The following is a 14,616-nucleotide window of genomic DNA, read 5'->3' on the forward strand; positions in this document are numbered from 1 at the left end:
TAACTAATGCTTGCATTACTAACTCATGCATTACTAATCCATGCATTAGTAATACACCTTATTCCGCACTATTCTTATACACCCTAACAAACGATCCCAAAGTGTTCAAAGCGCAATTGCATTCCTTTGCTCTAAGCTAATTCTGAAATTTGAATGAGCAAATAATATTCTAATAGTAATTCACAAAATTTGCTAGGAAATTGTCTAATAAAGTTTTAAGATCGAAATACTCATCATTCAAAATGGGCCGTGCAATGATAAACCTCTGTTTTGATATTTATAACAAGTAAGGATAAAGCTTCTTCATGTTTATCTCAAAAGGGAGGTACTTTTATGCTTAAAGATACATATGAAGGAAAACATTTTGCATATAAAATGTTTGGAAAATCATCTTTAGAATTATTTTCTAGTGTTTGGTTAAATGAAAAAAGAGTTAATATATGGTACTCGTACAAGGAGTAGTATAAGATACAAAGATAGTATTTTGATGATATTTTTTACTATTAAAGGGTGCCAATAATAATCAAACAAAATGATTGATAAGAATATTGAAATTTTTATAAAAGATTATGACTTGTGTCTCTAAGTAAAGGAAGTCATTCTTTTATAGTTTTGGTCGAAAATACTTTTCTCACAATTAAAAAATAATAAAACACACAAATATTCAGTATTCCATCTCATATCATTATAAAAAGTATATTAAAAACTTAAATCACTATCATCGTTAAGCTGTTCGAGTGTGATGTTATGTTCGAACTGAGTTTCATAATAATAATAATAATAACTGATCACAACTGCAAGTCGTTGTAGTATAGTGGTAAGTATTCCCGCCTGTCACGCGGGTGACCCGGGTTCGATCCCCGGCAACGGCGTTTTTTTTTTTATTGTTTTATTATTATTACGATTGGTTGATGTTTTCTCATTCCTCCAAGGCACAAGTAGATAATTTGCTGTTCTATCAACTAGGAAACTTTTTCCTCACTATATACAGAGAATATGTGCCTTCTCTTCAAGTCAATCTTTATATTTTCCTTCTTCCTTCTCTATTTTGGTTGAAAGGACAATTTCTAAAGTCAATCTTAATGCACTGGAACTTTTGACTTTGGATTTCCATCCAGTAACTAATTTCAGTTTCGTTAGACGAATAAGTGCGAAATGTAGAAAATTCCTAGTTTTAGAATACCTAGTTTGTCACTGGAACAAATTATTTTATTGAAAACTGAATGAAACCAGTATAAAAGGAGCGGAATGAATATTCAGAATTTGTACATCAATCCCAACTAATTTGGAATTGGAGCGCAGTTATTTTTGAATTTTTTAAATAGTGTTTTTTGATGGATTTTGTTAAGGTCTTGAAGAAAGAGTTTAATGAGCTAAATTAACTCTTGACTCACCTCGTTGTTTGAGGAAATGTTGAGCTATAGTTCGTAATTGACAAGCCATATTGGAGGGAGTTCGATCTTGTCTACTTATGATGATTCCCACTCAACAAGTATAACTGGTGGTGCAACATTTATATTGCTTTCACTAGTTGAAGTATCAAAACCTTTCGACTAAAAAACCTTAAAACAAGAAAGAAAATATTGTACCATCCTCCAGATGTTTTCATCCATTGGATATACCAAAAATATTCATGATCGGAAGGAATATTTAAGGTAACCTTTGTTGGAATTAAGAGAAGATAGGATTCAGCTAACCAATTGTGTAAATGCTAAAATATAAGACCCTGGGGCTTGATCGAGTGTTAAGAGCGCATGGTGTGATGTGTGAATTAGGTGCATGTCACGGGTTCGAATCAATATCTGGTATTTAAGTGAAGAAAAAGAAAAGGATGAGCCTATTTTCTATCGAGTCTAGAACATGCACCAGCTGATCTCTTATTTAATTTAAAAAAATTCTACAAAAAATGATTAAAAGCACCATCGGTGCTTGCTCCATTAGGATCTGGAGGTGTGCAGATAGTAGCGCCTTGTTGGAGTGCAGATCCAATAAACATTCTAAGGCTTTTGTTTCAAGAAGCCCGTCCAGTTCAGTTGGTAGAGCGTAAGGCTCTTAACCTTGTGGTCGTGGGTTCTCGAGCCCCATGGTGGGCGTTTCTTGTTTTTTTGCAATAATCAAAACATCCATTTTTCTATTAGGGGCAATATCTTAATCTTCAAATTCTAAAATATAATTCATCTTTGGATATAATTCAATGGATGAAAAAACATCCATTTTTCTATTAGGTGCAATATCTTTACCTTAATCTTCAAATTCTAAAATATAATTCAATATTTATTGTCGCTTACTGTGTTAATTATGTAGGGTGTCGATAAAAACAACTAGAGAGCTCTCTAGTCTCTGACCAAAGGTTCAGAAAGGGGTTCAGAGTATTTGTATGTTTATAAAAGTTTTTCATTAATGTTAGAATTTGAAGACTAAGATAAATTGTTTCCAAATTTAAAAAGGGGTCATTTTTTTTGAACGGATAAAAAAAATAGGTTTACATAAATTGGAACGAAGAGAGTATAAATAGCTCTAATTGAATTTTTCTCTCGTCCTCATTTTAACCTGTCTTTTTCTAAAGAAAACTTTAGTGGGGAAGGAACAATTCAGTTAAAGTTATCCACAAAGGATAAGTCCGTTTTAGACGGTTAGTCGGTCTACAAAACAATAGATAAGAAATTGAAAGCACGAGATTCCAACTGTAACATTTGTATTTGTCACCAATCTCACAAAATAGTTTTTAAGTATTTGAATGGGAACAGATAATGATGTTTGGTTTTGATTGGACAATGAATGAACCAAGAAAAGAACCAAACAACCCTTTCACGCGACAATTAAAGATAACAAAGTAACCGAAATAGTGTCAAAAAGAAGTCCCAAGAATCAAAAATATCTATAGATAAGGTCATCTTGAATAATACCCATAGAAGAAGTACAACAGTAACATCCAAATGTTCTGGCCAAGTCTTTTCACCTTATCAGAACTGACACTTTAACCACCAGAGAACTGAAAAAGACTCTTGTGGCCCTTAGTTGAACGTGGCTTCATCTCATAAGATGGAGGATCACGGCCGGAGCTAGCATAAAAAAAAGTATGGGTTCGACAGAAACAATAACTTAGGGTGTATTTGGAAAATATTTTTTAATTTTCTCATGTTTGGTTGGTTTAAATGTTTTAAAAAATATTTTTCCTATCAACTCATTTTTTTTCAGTTGGAGGAAAATATTTTCCCTTCAGAAGGGAAAATATTTTTCAAAACTCCTTCTCAAGCTTTCCACCCTATTCTTTACCCTCACCAATCCACCCCACACCCACCCACCTAACCCCACCACATGCCCTCTCTTCAAAAAAGGTTTATTTTCGTCACCACTTATTAATTGAGAAAGTGAATGCACCTTTTGAATATTTTTATGAACATAATTGTGAAAAAAATTGGTGGAAAAGTAAAAAAAATAGGAAAAAAGATAAATAGCAATCCTCAATGTGAGAGGTGCCACATCAACTTTACTATTCCCAGGATTTTATATATATATATAGATTCAGTTTTACTTTTTTCATCTTTGGATTTACAAGTTCAAAATTTTACAAGTTCCAAAGTTATGAGTTCGGAGGTTTATGTGTTTCGAAGTTTACGGGTTTAGAAATTATAAAGTTTACGGGTTCGAATTTCGCGGTTTCAAAAGTTTTGCGGTTCAGAAGTTTATGAAATTTGTGGGTTCGGAAGTCTATGGCTTCATGTTTATTGTATCAAAATTATTTATGAATACTCTTGAGAAAATATTTTCCTATTTGCGTATCAAACACCAGAAAATGAATAAGTACTACTTGTTTTCCAAGAAAACATTTTCTTGGAAAACATTTTCCTTTATACCAAACACACCCTTAATCTCATAAGTTCGAGGATCAAGGGCGGAGCTAGCAAAGAAACTATGGGTTCAACAGAATCTTAATTTCAAATTCTAAATTTGAGAATCACATACGGTTAAATAAGCAAACAGTTCTCAGATAAATTCGTGAACTTATTACGAAGATGATATTGTTCTCACAGTTTCTATTAAGAATCACATACAGTTTTCTAAGTAAACAGTTCTCAGACAAATTCTTGACTTGTTACGAAGATAATATTATTCTCACCGCTTCTATTGAGAATCACATAAGATTTTCTAAGTAAACAGTTCTCGGATAAATTCTTGAACTTGTTACAAAGATAACATGGGGCACATTCATTGGATTTGATTCGACGGTTATATGAATGGACGGAAAACCAATTCTACGAACCACAAGATAGTTCTTGTGAAGTCGCAATCTTTTTGAATTTGACCACCATACATTAATAAACTCATAAAGCACCGTTAGATATGATATTATGAACTTCAGAAAGTATATAAAATCATATTTAATTTTCTGCAAAAGAATTTACGTATTTGAGATGTATTGAAGCCAAAAAATTAATAGTAATTACTAAGAGCGCAGAATTTTATGGTATAAGCTACTTAGTTCCTAAACAGAACGTTTTTACATTATAAAGTATGTGCATAAGGTCTATAATCCTTTACAAGGAAAGTAAAGAGAAAAACACCTAACTACAATAACAACATATTATATTATAATAATTATGATAATATGTAGGTCCAACCAACTAAGGGTCATATTTAGTTAATTACTAGTAATCATCCATCTTTAATATGGACTATAGATAACTGCTTCTCTCTATATTAATCTTAACTTCCTGCCAGAAGACAAATAAGATAAATTAGAACAAACAAAAAAAGCATATAACCTGATAAGTTCAATGAAAATAATTAAGATAAGAAATTGAAACCAAAAAAAAAAAAAAAAGAAACTTGCAATCTGTGGGAGCATTGATAAGAAAAAGAGTAAAAGACCAAAGGTACTCGATCTGATCAATATTTTATTAGATGAATAAAAGCAAGTCCGTCATATACCTAGAGTATATGTAAAATCCTTGATATAGGTAGCGAGATCTCAGTAATATAAAGACCCTGCAAAATGAAAAACCATGATGTATTGATGAAAAAATGAGATGAAATTATACTAATTTAACAATTAAAGCCGCTATATATATACACCTTGCCACCAGTTTCCTCTAGACGCGCTGCCAGAATCATCTTCACCATTATCTTTGTTGAACTGAACTCAAAGGAAATAATAGAAACATCAGAATGAGCAATGAACTCATTGTTTTCGACTTGAACTATGCGTGTGCATATATATACAAAATTACAGACAATTTATATACAGTATATATACCTACGAACACAATCCCTATGAACCTACTGACTCTGAATCTGAATTTGCCTCTAGATACTCCTATCATCCGGTTTAAGAAAAACACTTGCTATTCTAAAGCTATACCGTCTTGTTAGGAGCAAATATATATATATATATAAAGTTGGGAATTGACAATCATGTGGCACCTCTTATATGCTAGAATAGCCATTTATCTTTTTTCTCCTTTTTTTGGCTCTTTTTAATGCTTTTATAGTTTTTAGTTTGTCAAAGTTTTGACAAGAAAAGAAGATCATTTTAAAGTACACAAAGGAAGTAGTTACTCAATTATTTAATGTTCTTTTGGTTACATGAACTTTCGTCATAGAAATTAGTGAAGTGGATGATCATTTACTAGAGAACAATAATTATTTTTAAAAAATGTGGATTAATAATATGGAGCATTTTGGATCTAATTGGAGGTATATATTTGCGTATATAGATTAAAATATAGGTATATCTTAGCTATTTATTGGTTTAATAGGACCGCGCAAAGCGCGGATAAATTGACTAGTTTAAACACTAAGGCCTTATATCCTTTGCATATATGAGATTATGTACTCACAGTTGTGTAGGTAGAGTTCTGGTTATTTTGGGGAAATGAATAGACATCTTGGCCGCCATAGTATATTGATGAGCTAAGATGGCATGGCTGTACTTTTTCATTCTGATAATATGAATTTGTCTGCTTATTCTGTGCAGCTTCATTGCTAGGCGTAGTACTTCCTGCAGAAACAAAAATTGCGAAGAATTTGATTATTTGATATACAGAGGAAATCATTGTATTCCTCACACAAGTGATGGAAAGCTTATACTATATATCATTGAAATTCAATCTCCTTTTTCTATAGACCATACACAATACATAGTTTAATACAAGAAACTAGCTGGGATTGAAAAGTGAAAGCTTTTGAAAACTAGTGTTAGAAACCAAGCCAGCAAACTAAGAAAGATCTCATTCTTATGTATCTATCCTACACCTGAAGAGAAAAAGCCTTTAGTGGTTAGCAAAATTCCCTCTCGTAAATAATTAAGTAAATAAAAGTATACTTTTTCGCTTGATGAGATAGTCAAATACTTCAACATCATATCGGAGAAGCCAGATGACCTAATTCAAGTCTTATCGCCACCCATCATTAAAAAGAATTAGTTCATGTGCTTAGCCTATGAAAAAGAATAAGGATCACATGTGCAGGGTCATGTTAAAGACATAATTAAACAAACGGGAAATTGTATTATGTTCACATACTTTCAACAAGATTTTCACTGTGTCGCAAATTAAAGTGAAAAATAAACCTAAGTTGTAAAAACTGATCAGCATCTCACCAATTGCTTTGATTCCAAACAAATTCCTTTTCTCAAAGCTATAAGGATCACTAACCTGAATATCCACCTTTAGCATTTCTTGCCTGAATCACAGGATCTTGCTTCGGTTGAACCGTCTCCGAATGTACCGATCCATGTCCCTTAAAAAGGAAAAGGAAAAGGAATTGAGGTACATGAGAATGTAGCAATATGAGATGAAGAATAGAACATTCTCATCAAAATTCTAACGTCGTTTGGCATCCTTATCTCACAAGAATAATTACCTATGTCAAAAGGCATCACAAAAGTACACCAACAGAATATAGCAACTTCAATTCAATTCTTGTCTAAGATTCTGTCTGTCTGACTTCAAAATTCTCAAATTGAGCAAGCTCTTTACCAAATAGGTCAACTTTTAACCTAAAAATCCAACAATTCTTCAGGGCTACAATCCCCAAAGCCCCACTCTTAATTTTTTTATCCTTTTTTTCAATTTTGCTAATGAACGTATGTGGTTATATTTGGTTACAACAACAACAAATCCAGTTTGATCGCAACATGCGGGGTCTGGGGAGGGTAGTCTACACGCAAACCTTAACCCTACCTAATGCAGATAGAGAGGTTGTTCCCAATAGAACCACGGCTCAGGAAGAAAAAGAGGGAAGCAAGAAAGGAAGAAAGACGAAAAAAAGGGAGAGATAAAGGATTAGTAGTATCAACACGAGATACCATTAGAACTAAAACATTAATCAAATGTTAGTCATTGAGATGATTAACCAATCTGTGAAAAACAGAGCAAAATGAAGGGAAAAAATGCATAAACACCCACAACACAAATTACCATAATTCATTGAAAAAATTATTGAAAACCCAAAAATTCATACCTTAGAAGGAGGTGGGAAAATGGAACCAAAAATCCCAGAAGTTGAAGAAGCAGAAGACTCCTTAGAACCAAAAAGATCAGAAGTAAATGAAGAACTCGTTGGCTTTGTTCCTTCCATTTTTCCCTTACAAACTCTTTCTTGAAATATTAATTTGACGAGATTCACCTTAGTTTATATAGGAAAACCACCGTCAAAAGAAGGATCAGATAAAACGTAGAGGCCCACAACTTTTTCTCCTCAGAAACAAACAGAAAACAGAGGAAAAAAGGAAAGAATAAAGAGAAAGACACGTGAAAAGATGGGGTGACGCAAAGAAAATTAAACTTTAAAAGAAAAACTCAAAAAAATTTGCCTTAGCGTTTTAAACTGTCTCAATCGAACACAGAGGAATTTGGTATTATTATGTGAAAAAAGTTTGAATGCTTTGTATGTTAGTTCATCTTTTTTTTCTTGACCGACGATTATGTTTTGTCTCTCTCTTGTATTCTATTTTCTGCGAGTTTTAGGTTGTTCAGTTTCGGTTACACGGCGTTATTTTCTGAAATAAGACATACCTGTCGGAAAATCGATCAGATTGACGCCACGTGGATCAATGGATCTGCCCGAATGGGACCAACTATTGTACTCCCAATCTTTTATCGCCACGAATTCCATAGTCCTTCATAATTTCATAACCAATCCCGAGAATTTTTATTTTGTATCTCATACAATTTATACTAATTGTAAGAGAGTCATTTTTATCTTACAAATTTGTGGATCAAAATTTTATACTTTTGGGTCCACAGAAATCTGGGTCCACAAAATTGTGAGACAAAAAAGTTGTCTCATACAACTGACACAAAATAAAATTTTCCACCAACCCCCCTCTCTCCCTCCTTTTTTTTCCTTTGTTTTCATTCCTCTTCTTTTTTTTCGAGAAAAAATATACTCCCTCCATTTCAAATTAGACGAGGTACTTTTCTTTTTAGTTTGTAAATGACATATTTCTAAATTTGGAAACAATTCAAGTTTAAACTTTTCATTTTACCAATTTTACCCTTAATGAGAAGCTTTTATAACCACACAAATGTCACGTCCCACAAAGCTTTTACCCCTTAAGCTTTTAAGACCACAAGTTTTAAAAATCTTCTTTTTTTTATTAAACTCTGTGCCGAGTCAAACTACTTCATCTAAATTGAAACGGAGGGAGTACTATCAGTGATAATTTGAGGTGGAAATGTAATAATTTTATCTATTGCCTTTATAATATTTATATTTATTTTATCATATTTATATATCCATAGGTTATGAAAATTCACAAAGAAAGACAGAATGAACAAGCTTAAATTATTATGAATAGGTTTTTCTCATGATAAATAAGTATGGACCCATTAGCTCATAGCAATGGGATCAGCTTTCCCATTGGGTATCTGTACTTGTGTGAGTATAAAATAAAGTTAGCTTCTTTTTGTTCCTATGAACAAAATTATTCCATTGTTACTAACAAAACTATTTTATAATCGACGAAACAAGAGTGGTCTTATGACAACCCGACCAGTCGTCTCATGAGCTACCACTCTATTTTATCCATTTCTGCTTCTTAATGCTTTGTATAATGGTTCTATATGTGATCGGGTTGATTAGTTAGGATTCGGAAAGGAATTGGTAAGGTTTGAGACACTTAGTCTCTTTTGAGGATGGTTAAGTTGGAAAAGTCAACCAAATGTTGACTTATGTGTTAGAGGGCTCGGATGTGAGTTTCGATGGTTCGGTTAACTTCGGGAGGTGATTTGGCACTTAGGACCATGATCGGAATGAGTTTTGGAAGTCCAAGTAGATTTAGGCTTGAATTGGCGAAAATGGATTTTTGGCGATTTCCGGTTGGTAGATGAGATTTAAATATAGGGATCGGAATGGAATTTCGAGAGTTTTAGTAGTTCCGTTGTATCATTTGGGATGTGTGTGCAAAATTTTAAGTCATTCGGGCATGATTTAGTTAAGTATTTGATCAAAAGCGGAATTCGAAAGATTTTGGAAACTTAGGCTTGAATCCGATGTGTTTTGGTTGATTTCATGTTGTTTGAGGTGTTTTGAAGATTAGGAAAAGCTTGAATAAAGTTTTGGGATATGTTGGTGCCTTTGATTGAGGTCCCGGGGGCCTCGGGTGAGTTTCGGGTGGTCAATCGGATTATTTCTTGATGTTTAGAGTTGCAGATTTTGGTTTCAGTTGTTGCAGGTATTTTACTCTTCGCGTTCGTGAGTGGGCCCTCGCGTTCACGAAGAGTCAGTTGAGTAAGGTGGAATTTAAGACTTTCCGTTCGCCAAGGGCTAAGTGTTTGTGCATCATGTTCGCGGGGTGGTGTCGCGTTCACATAGAAGAAAATGGGCAGCTGAGCTTCAGTGGATTTTATTCATCGCGTTCGGGAGAGGCGGAATGCGATCGCGAAGGTTAGTCTGAGCAAAGTATCGCATTTGCGATGGGATGTCGCGATCGCGAAAGAGGAAAAATTGGTCAAAGTTAATTTGTGCTTTGCTAATGCGAGGCTTTGACCGCGTTCGCGAAGAAGGATTTCAGGCCTGGGCAGAAGGTTTAAAAGGTCGTCTTGTCCACAAATGTGGGATTTATTTCTTCCATTGTTGGTCGTTTTTTGACCTTTTTAAAGGGTATTGAAGAGGGATTCAATGAGAATCACTTGGAGGTAAGAATTTTGGACTTAAAACTCGATTCTAATGCGAAATCTACCTAATAAATCATGGAATCTAAGCCTAAAATTGAGAAATTAGGGCTTGAGATTAAGAAACTTTAAAATGAGAATTTGAGGGGTCATTTGGACTCCGATTTCAGTGTTCTTGGTATGTATGGACTTGTGGGAGGATAAGGATTCTGTTGATGTGATTTTTATTGAGTTTCGAAATGTGGGCCGGGGGGTCGGGTTTGGTCGATTTGGGATTTTTGGTATTATTTGATTGTTTTCGCTTGGGCTTCATTCCCTTAGCATATTTTGACGTCGTGATTCTGATTTTGGATAGATTCGACGTGGAGGCCGATTCGAGGGGCAAAGGCATCACGGAGTAGTATTTTCACTGGTTTGAGGTAAGTAACCATTATAATTCTGAAACTAAGGGTACAAAATACCGCTATTTGACTTGTGTTGAAAAATGCGGTGACACACATGCTAGGTGACGAGCGTGTGAGAGTGCACTGGTAGGGATTGTGACTTGGTTCGTCCCGTAGCGACTATTAAGTTGCGTATTTGATTTGAAATCTTATATTATTCCGTACTTTAGTCATTTATACTGTATTATGGGATGTATGCCATGTTTGGGGCCTTGTGCCGACCTGTTGAGACCCTTAAGAGTATTTTTATTATTTTTCCTCACTTTACTTGTTGAAAGCATATCCTCAGTCATGTTTTACCTGTTTAAATGTTTAAAACTGGTTTTATCACTCCACTTCTGAATGTAAGGACTGTTTGGATTGAGTTCCCTAATTTCTACTGGTATGCCCGAGAGGTTGTGAGGTTAATGACTCAGAGAGGTTGAGAACCTAATGGTGAGGATATCTATATATGTGTGAGTTATGGATCGGGCTGCACATCACAGCGATATATATATATATATATATCGGGCTACGTGCCGCAGCGATATGACGTTTGGGCTGTAGGAGCCCCTCCGGAGTCTGTACACCCCCAGTGAGCGTAGTCGACTATAAGTTACGGATCGGGCTGCATGCCGCAGTGGTTACTATGATTTCTATGATTATGAGATATTAATGAGCCTGAGTGCTGAGAGTGGGTATTGAGTGACGAGAGTGAGTCACGAGTGACTGAGAGGCTGCTCGAGAGGCCATATTCTGAGTGATACCTTGCCCGAGGGGCCCAGTTATGATATTTTCACTGATTTCACTCTTCTTTTAAAAATAGCCTCTGTTGGAAAAATTGCTAAGTATATGATTTCAAGTGTTTAAACTGAAGTTGATAATTTTACGATGAAACTGGTTTTAAACTGTGAAATGGATTTGTTATCCTGTTGTTTATTCAATTATATGATTTTTAAATGCTCGTCACTACTTTCATACCTTATTTACTCTAGTTACTTACTGAGTTGGCATACTCACGTTACTCCCTGCACCTTGTGTGCAGATCGAGGTGCCCGAGTGGTAGAGTGAGGGTCCTCAGCTGATCCAGAGGTTGCCGAAGATTTTAAGGTAGCTGCATGGCATCCACAACCCTGTTTTCCCCTTCCTATCTTGTTCGTTTCCGCATTTTCTAGTCTTATGTTGTATCAGACAGTTAGTTATGTAGTAGAGGCTCTAGACTCGTGACACCAAATATTTGGGGCTGTGTAGTTCATGTTTATTTGACTTCCGCTTATATTTTGTTGTTTTTAAACACCTATTATGGAAATTTGGTATTTAAACTGTGTTAGAAAATGGTTTTATAAAAGGAATTTATTGTAGTTAATGGTTTGAATATGATAGGCGCCATCACGACCGGGTATTTGAGGTCATGACAGGTCTATAGGATAGCTATATTATAGTTAACTAACCTTATGAGCTATAAGTCAGATAGGATCTAAGATTTTAGCTTAATGAGTTTAAAATTTTAACTCTTTATCATTAAATCCATTACATGTTTACCCTCTTTTGATTCTTTGAAGATTTGTAAAGAATTTTTCTTTTTTACTTTTAATTTATAGTAGTATGGAATTATCTTAAGAATCTGTGTTGTTTGCTAATCCCTAGTTTATGTTGGAAAAAGCAGCACACCTTATAACCTGTTTGGCCAAGCTTCTAAAATCTGTTTATTTTGAGAAATGCTTTTTTCTTGCGTTTGTCTAATTAATTTGAAAAGCATTTTGAGCGGTAATTAGTGTTTGACCAAGCTTTTGAAAACTACTTCTAAGTGTATTTTTTCTCAAAAGCGCTTCTCAGAAAAGTGCTTTTGGAGAGAAGCTACATTTTTCTACTTCTCAAAAACTGCTTATGCTTCTCCTAGAAAGCACTTTTTTTTTCCTTCTTAAAGCTTGGCCAAACACCTCAATTTTTGGCCAAAAGCATTTTTGTCCCAGAAAAAAGCTTGGCCAAATAGGCTATTCATCTGGTTGTGAGACTCACCTTTCAAAAACTATTGAATTTAAAGAAAACTCTTAATGACGAATCAGTCAAAACTTTTTATTTCTTCAGTATTTTTATTTCAGCTTTTTTTTACTCCTGTATTTTTTAAACTTATTTTAAAAATGAATTTTTTGAACCGAGGGTCAATCGGAAATACTCTCTCAATCTCACACAAGGTAAGTAAGATATGCGTACACCGCACTCTCCGTAGACCCCATTTATATATGATCATATTAGATTTATTGTTTTTATTGTTATCTTAATGAAGAAATAAATAAGATAAGAAAACTCAATAAAAAGATTTGTAAGTGGTCTAAGAGCCTATTCGGCAAGCTGCCAAAAACTAATTATTTTGAAAAATGCTTTTGTTTAAAAGTGTTGTTCGAAATGGTACTTTTTCAAAGTAAAAATTTGTATTTGGTCAATTTATCTGAGTAGTACCTTTTGCAAACAAATTGTGAATGGCCAATTATTCCAAAAAGTGAGTATCACATTATGAAAAAAATTATTTCTACTGCCACACAAAAGCACTTATATATCTTGGCCAAACATCTTAAATTTTTTAAAAGTGCTTTTTTAAAGAAATAATATACTTTTAGCCTCCCAAAAGTTTGGCCAAACAGGCTCTAAGTCCAACATCCAAACCAAAAAAATATTAGAATTGCTCATCCATCGTCACATACTCAGGGGTCGTTTGATATGATGGATAAGCAAAAATAATTCAGGAATAAAAATTTAGTATTGCCTTATCTGTAATGACCAGATCAGTTATTTTGAGCTCTTGCGCGTCGTTCGATGGTTTGAGGCCTTGAGCAGCTTCACTTCATGTATTATGACTTGTAGGTCTGGTCGATTTCAATTTTAGGGAAGTTCGGGGTTGATTGGAAAAATAATTCTCAATTCGGAAGCTTTAAGTTGGAAGAATTGACCAAGATTTGACATTTCAGTAGACGATCTCGGAATCAAGCTTTGGAGGTTCCAATAGGTTCGTATGATAATGTCGGACTTGGGCATAAGTTTGGATTGAGTATCGGGTGGTCCGGGAGCATTTCAGCACTTATTGTAGAAAGTTGGCATTTAAGCGTTTGGAATTTTCCAAAGTTTGACTATGGTTTGACATTAAGACTACCAGGCTCGAATTTTGGTTTTGGGACTTGGAATAGGTCCATTTCATCATTTGAAACTTGTATGCAAAATTTGAATTCATTTGGAGCTGATTTGATGTGGTTCGGACGCTTGGTTGCAATTCTAGAAATTCTTGAAGTTCATTGCGATTTTCATGCGTTTTGGCAACATATTCGTGATTCTAGAGGTTATTTTGTATTTTGATCGCACGATCGAGTTCAAGTTACATTTTTAGACTGGTTTGTGTGATTGGACAGGGTCTTGGGGGCCTCGGGTGTGTTTCAGATGTGTTTGGGTTGTATCGCGCTTTTATTTGATGTTTCTGCCACGTTTTTTTGTGTATAAATGATACTATACTGAGAAATGACCTTTGATTTGTGATTTGATTGAATCATTAGATCCGTATCGCAATTACGGAGTCATAGCAACAAGAATCATCGGATTCCGATGTTGTATGCGAGAGTTATGCCCATTTTCGTGTCAGGAAAGATTGATGGTGTTGCTGGTGCTCAGGTATCGCAATTGCAAAATTCCCTTTGCAATTGCGAAGATTGTAGATTTTTGCCTTGGTTCGCAATTGCGAGCATTTGTTCGTAATTGCAAAGACTATAGATTGTTGCCTTGGTTCGCAATTGCGAAAACTATAGATTTGCAATTGCGAAGTTTGCAGATTTTGCCTTGGTTCGCAATTGCGAGCACTTGTCCGCTGTGTTGCAAATGCGACACTTGCACCTAGTAAAAGGATTAGAGACAGGATTTTGGAGATATTCTCTCATTTTGGAACCCTAGGGTCGGGAAGGGGCGATTTTGAAGAGGGATTTTCACCTACAATTCTTGGGTATGTGATTTTGTTCAATTTCCAATTATTTTACATGATTATATATGGGATTTAACATCAAAATTAGGAAAATCAAAGTGAAATTTTAAGAAAC

General features: G+C 34.6%; 1 protein-coding gene and 2 non-coding genes across 3 annotated transcripts; 2 read left to right on the plus strand and 1 right to left on the minus strand.

Moving 5' to 3' along the window:
- The first annotated feature begins 800 nt into the window (after positions 1-800).
- On the plus strand, positions 801-872 carry TRNAD-GUC (transfer RNA aspartic acid (anticodon GUC)). Its single transcript has one exon. It is a non-coding gene; the product is annotated as a tRNA-Asp (tRNA).
- A 1,146-nt stretch (positions 873-2,018) lies between these two features.
- On the plus strand, positions 2,019-2,093 carry TRNAK-CUU (transfer RNA lysine (anticodon CUU)). Its single transcript has one exon. It is a non-coding gene; the product is annotated as a tRNA-Lys (tRNA).
- A 2,327-nt stretch (positions 2,094-4,420) lies between these two features.
- Positions 4,421-7,713, minus strand: LOC104220942 (uncharacterized). Its single transcript, XM_009771911.2, has 6 exons — positions 7,465-7,713; positions 6,657-6,741; positions 5,841-6,001; positions 5,077-5,137; positions 4,933-4,989; positions 4,421-4,715 (listed from the first exon to the last, which is right to left on the minus strand). The coding sequence occupies exons 1-5, from the start codon at positions 7,579-7,581 to the stop codon at positions 4,973-4,975; spliced, it is 441 nt and encodes a 146-aa protein (XP_009770213.1). The 5' UTR covers positions 7,582-7,713; the 3' UTR covers positions 4,421-4,715; positions 4,933-4,972.
- Positions 7,714-14,616: the final 6,903 nt, after the last annotated feature.

The sequence above is a fragment of the Nicotiana sylvestris genome, chromosome 7, assembly GCF_000393655.2.
Source record: "Nicotiana sylvestris chromosome 7, ASM39365v2, whole genome shotgun sequence".
Lineage (NCBI taxonomy): Eukaryota > Viridiplantae > Streptophyta > Magnoliopsida > Solanales > Solanaceae > Nicotiana > Nicotiana sylvestris.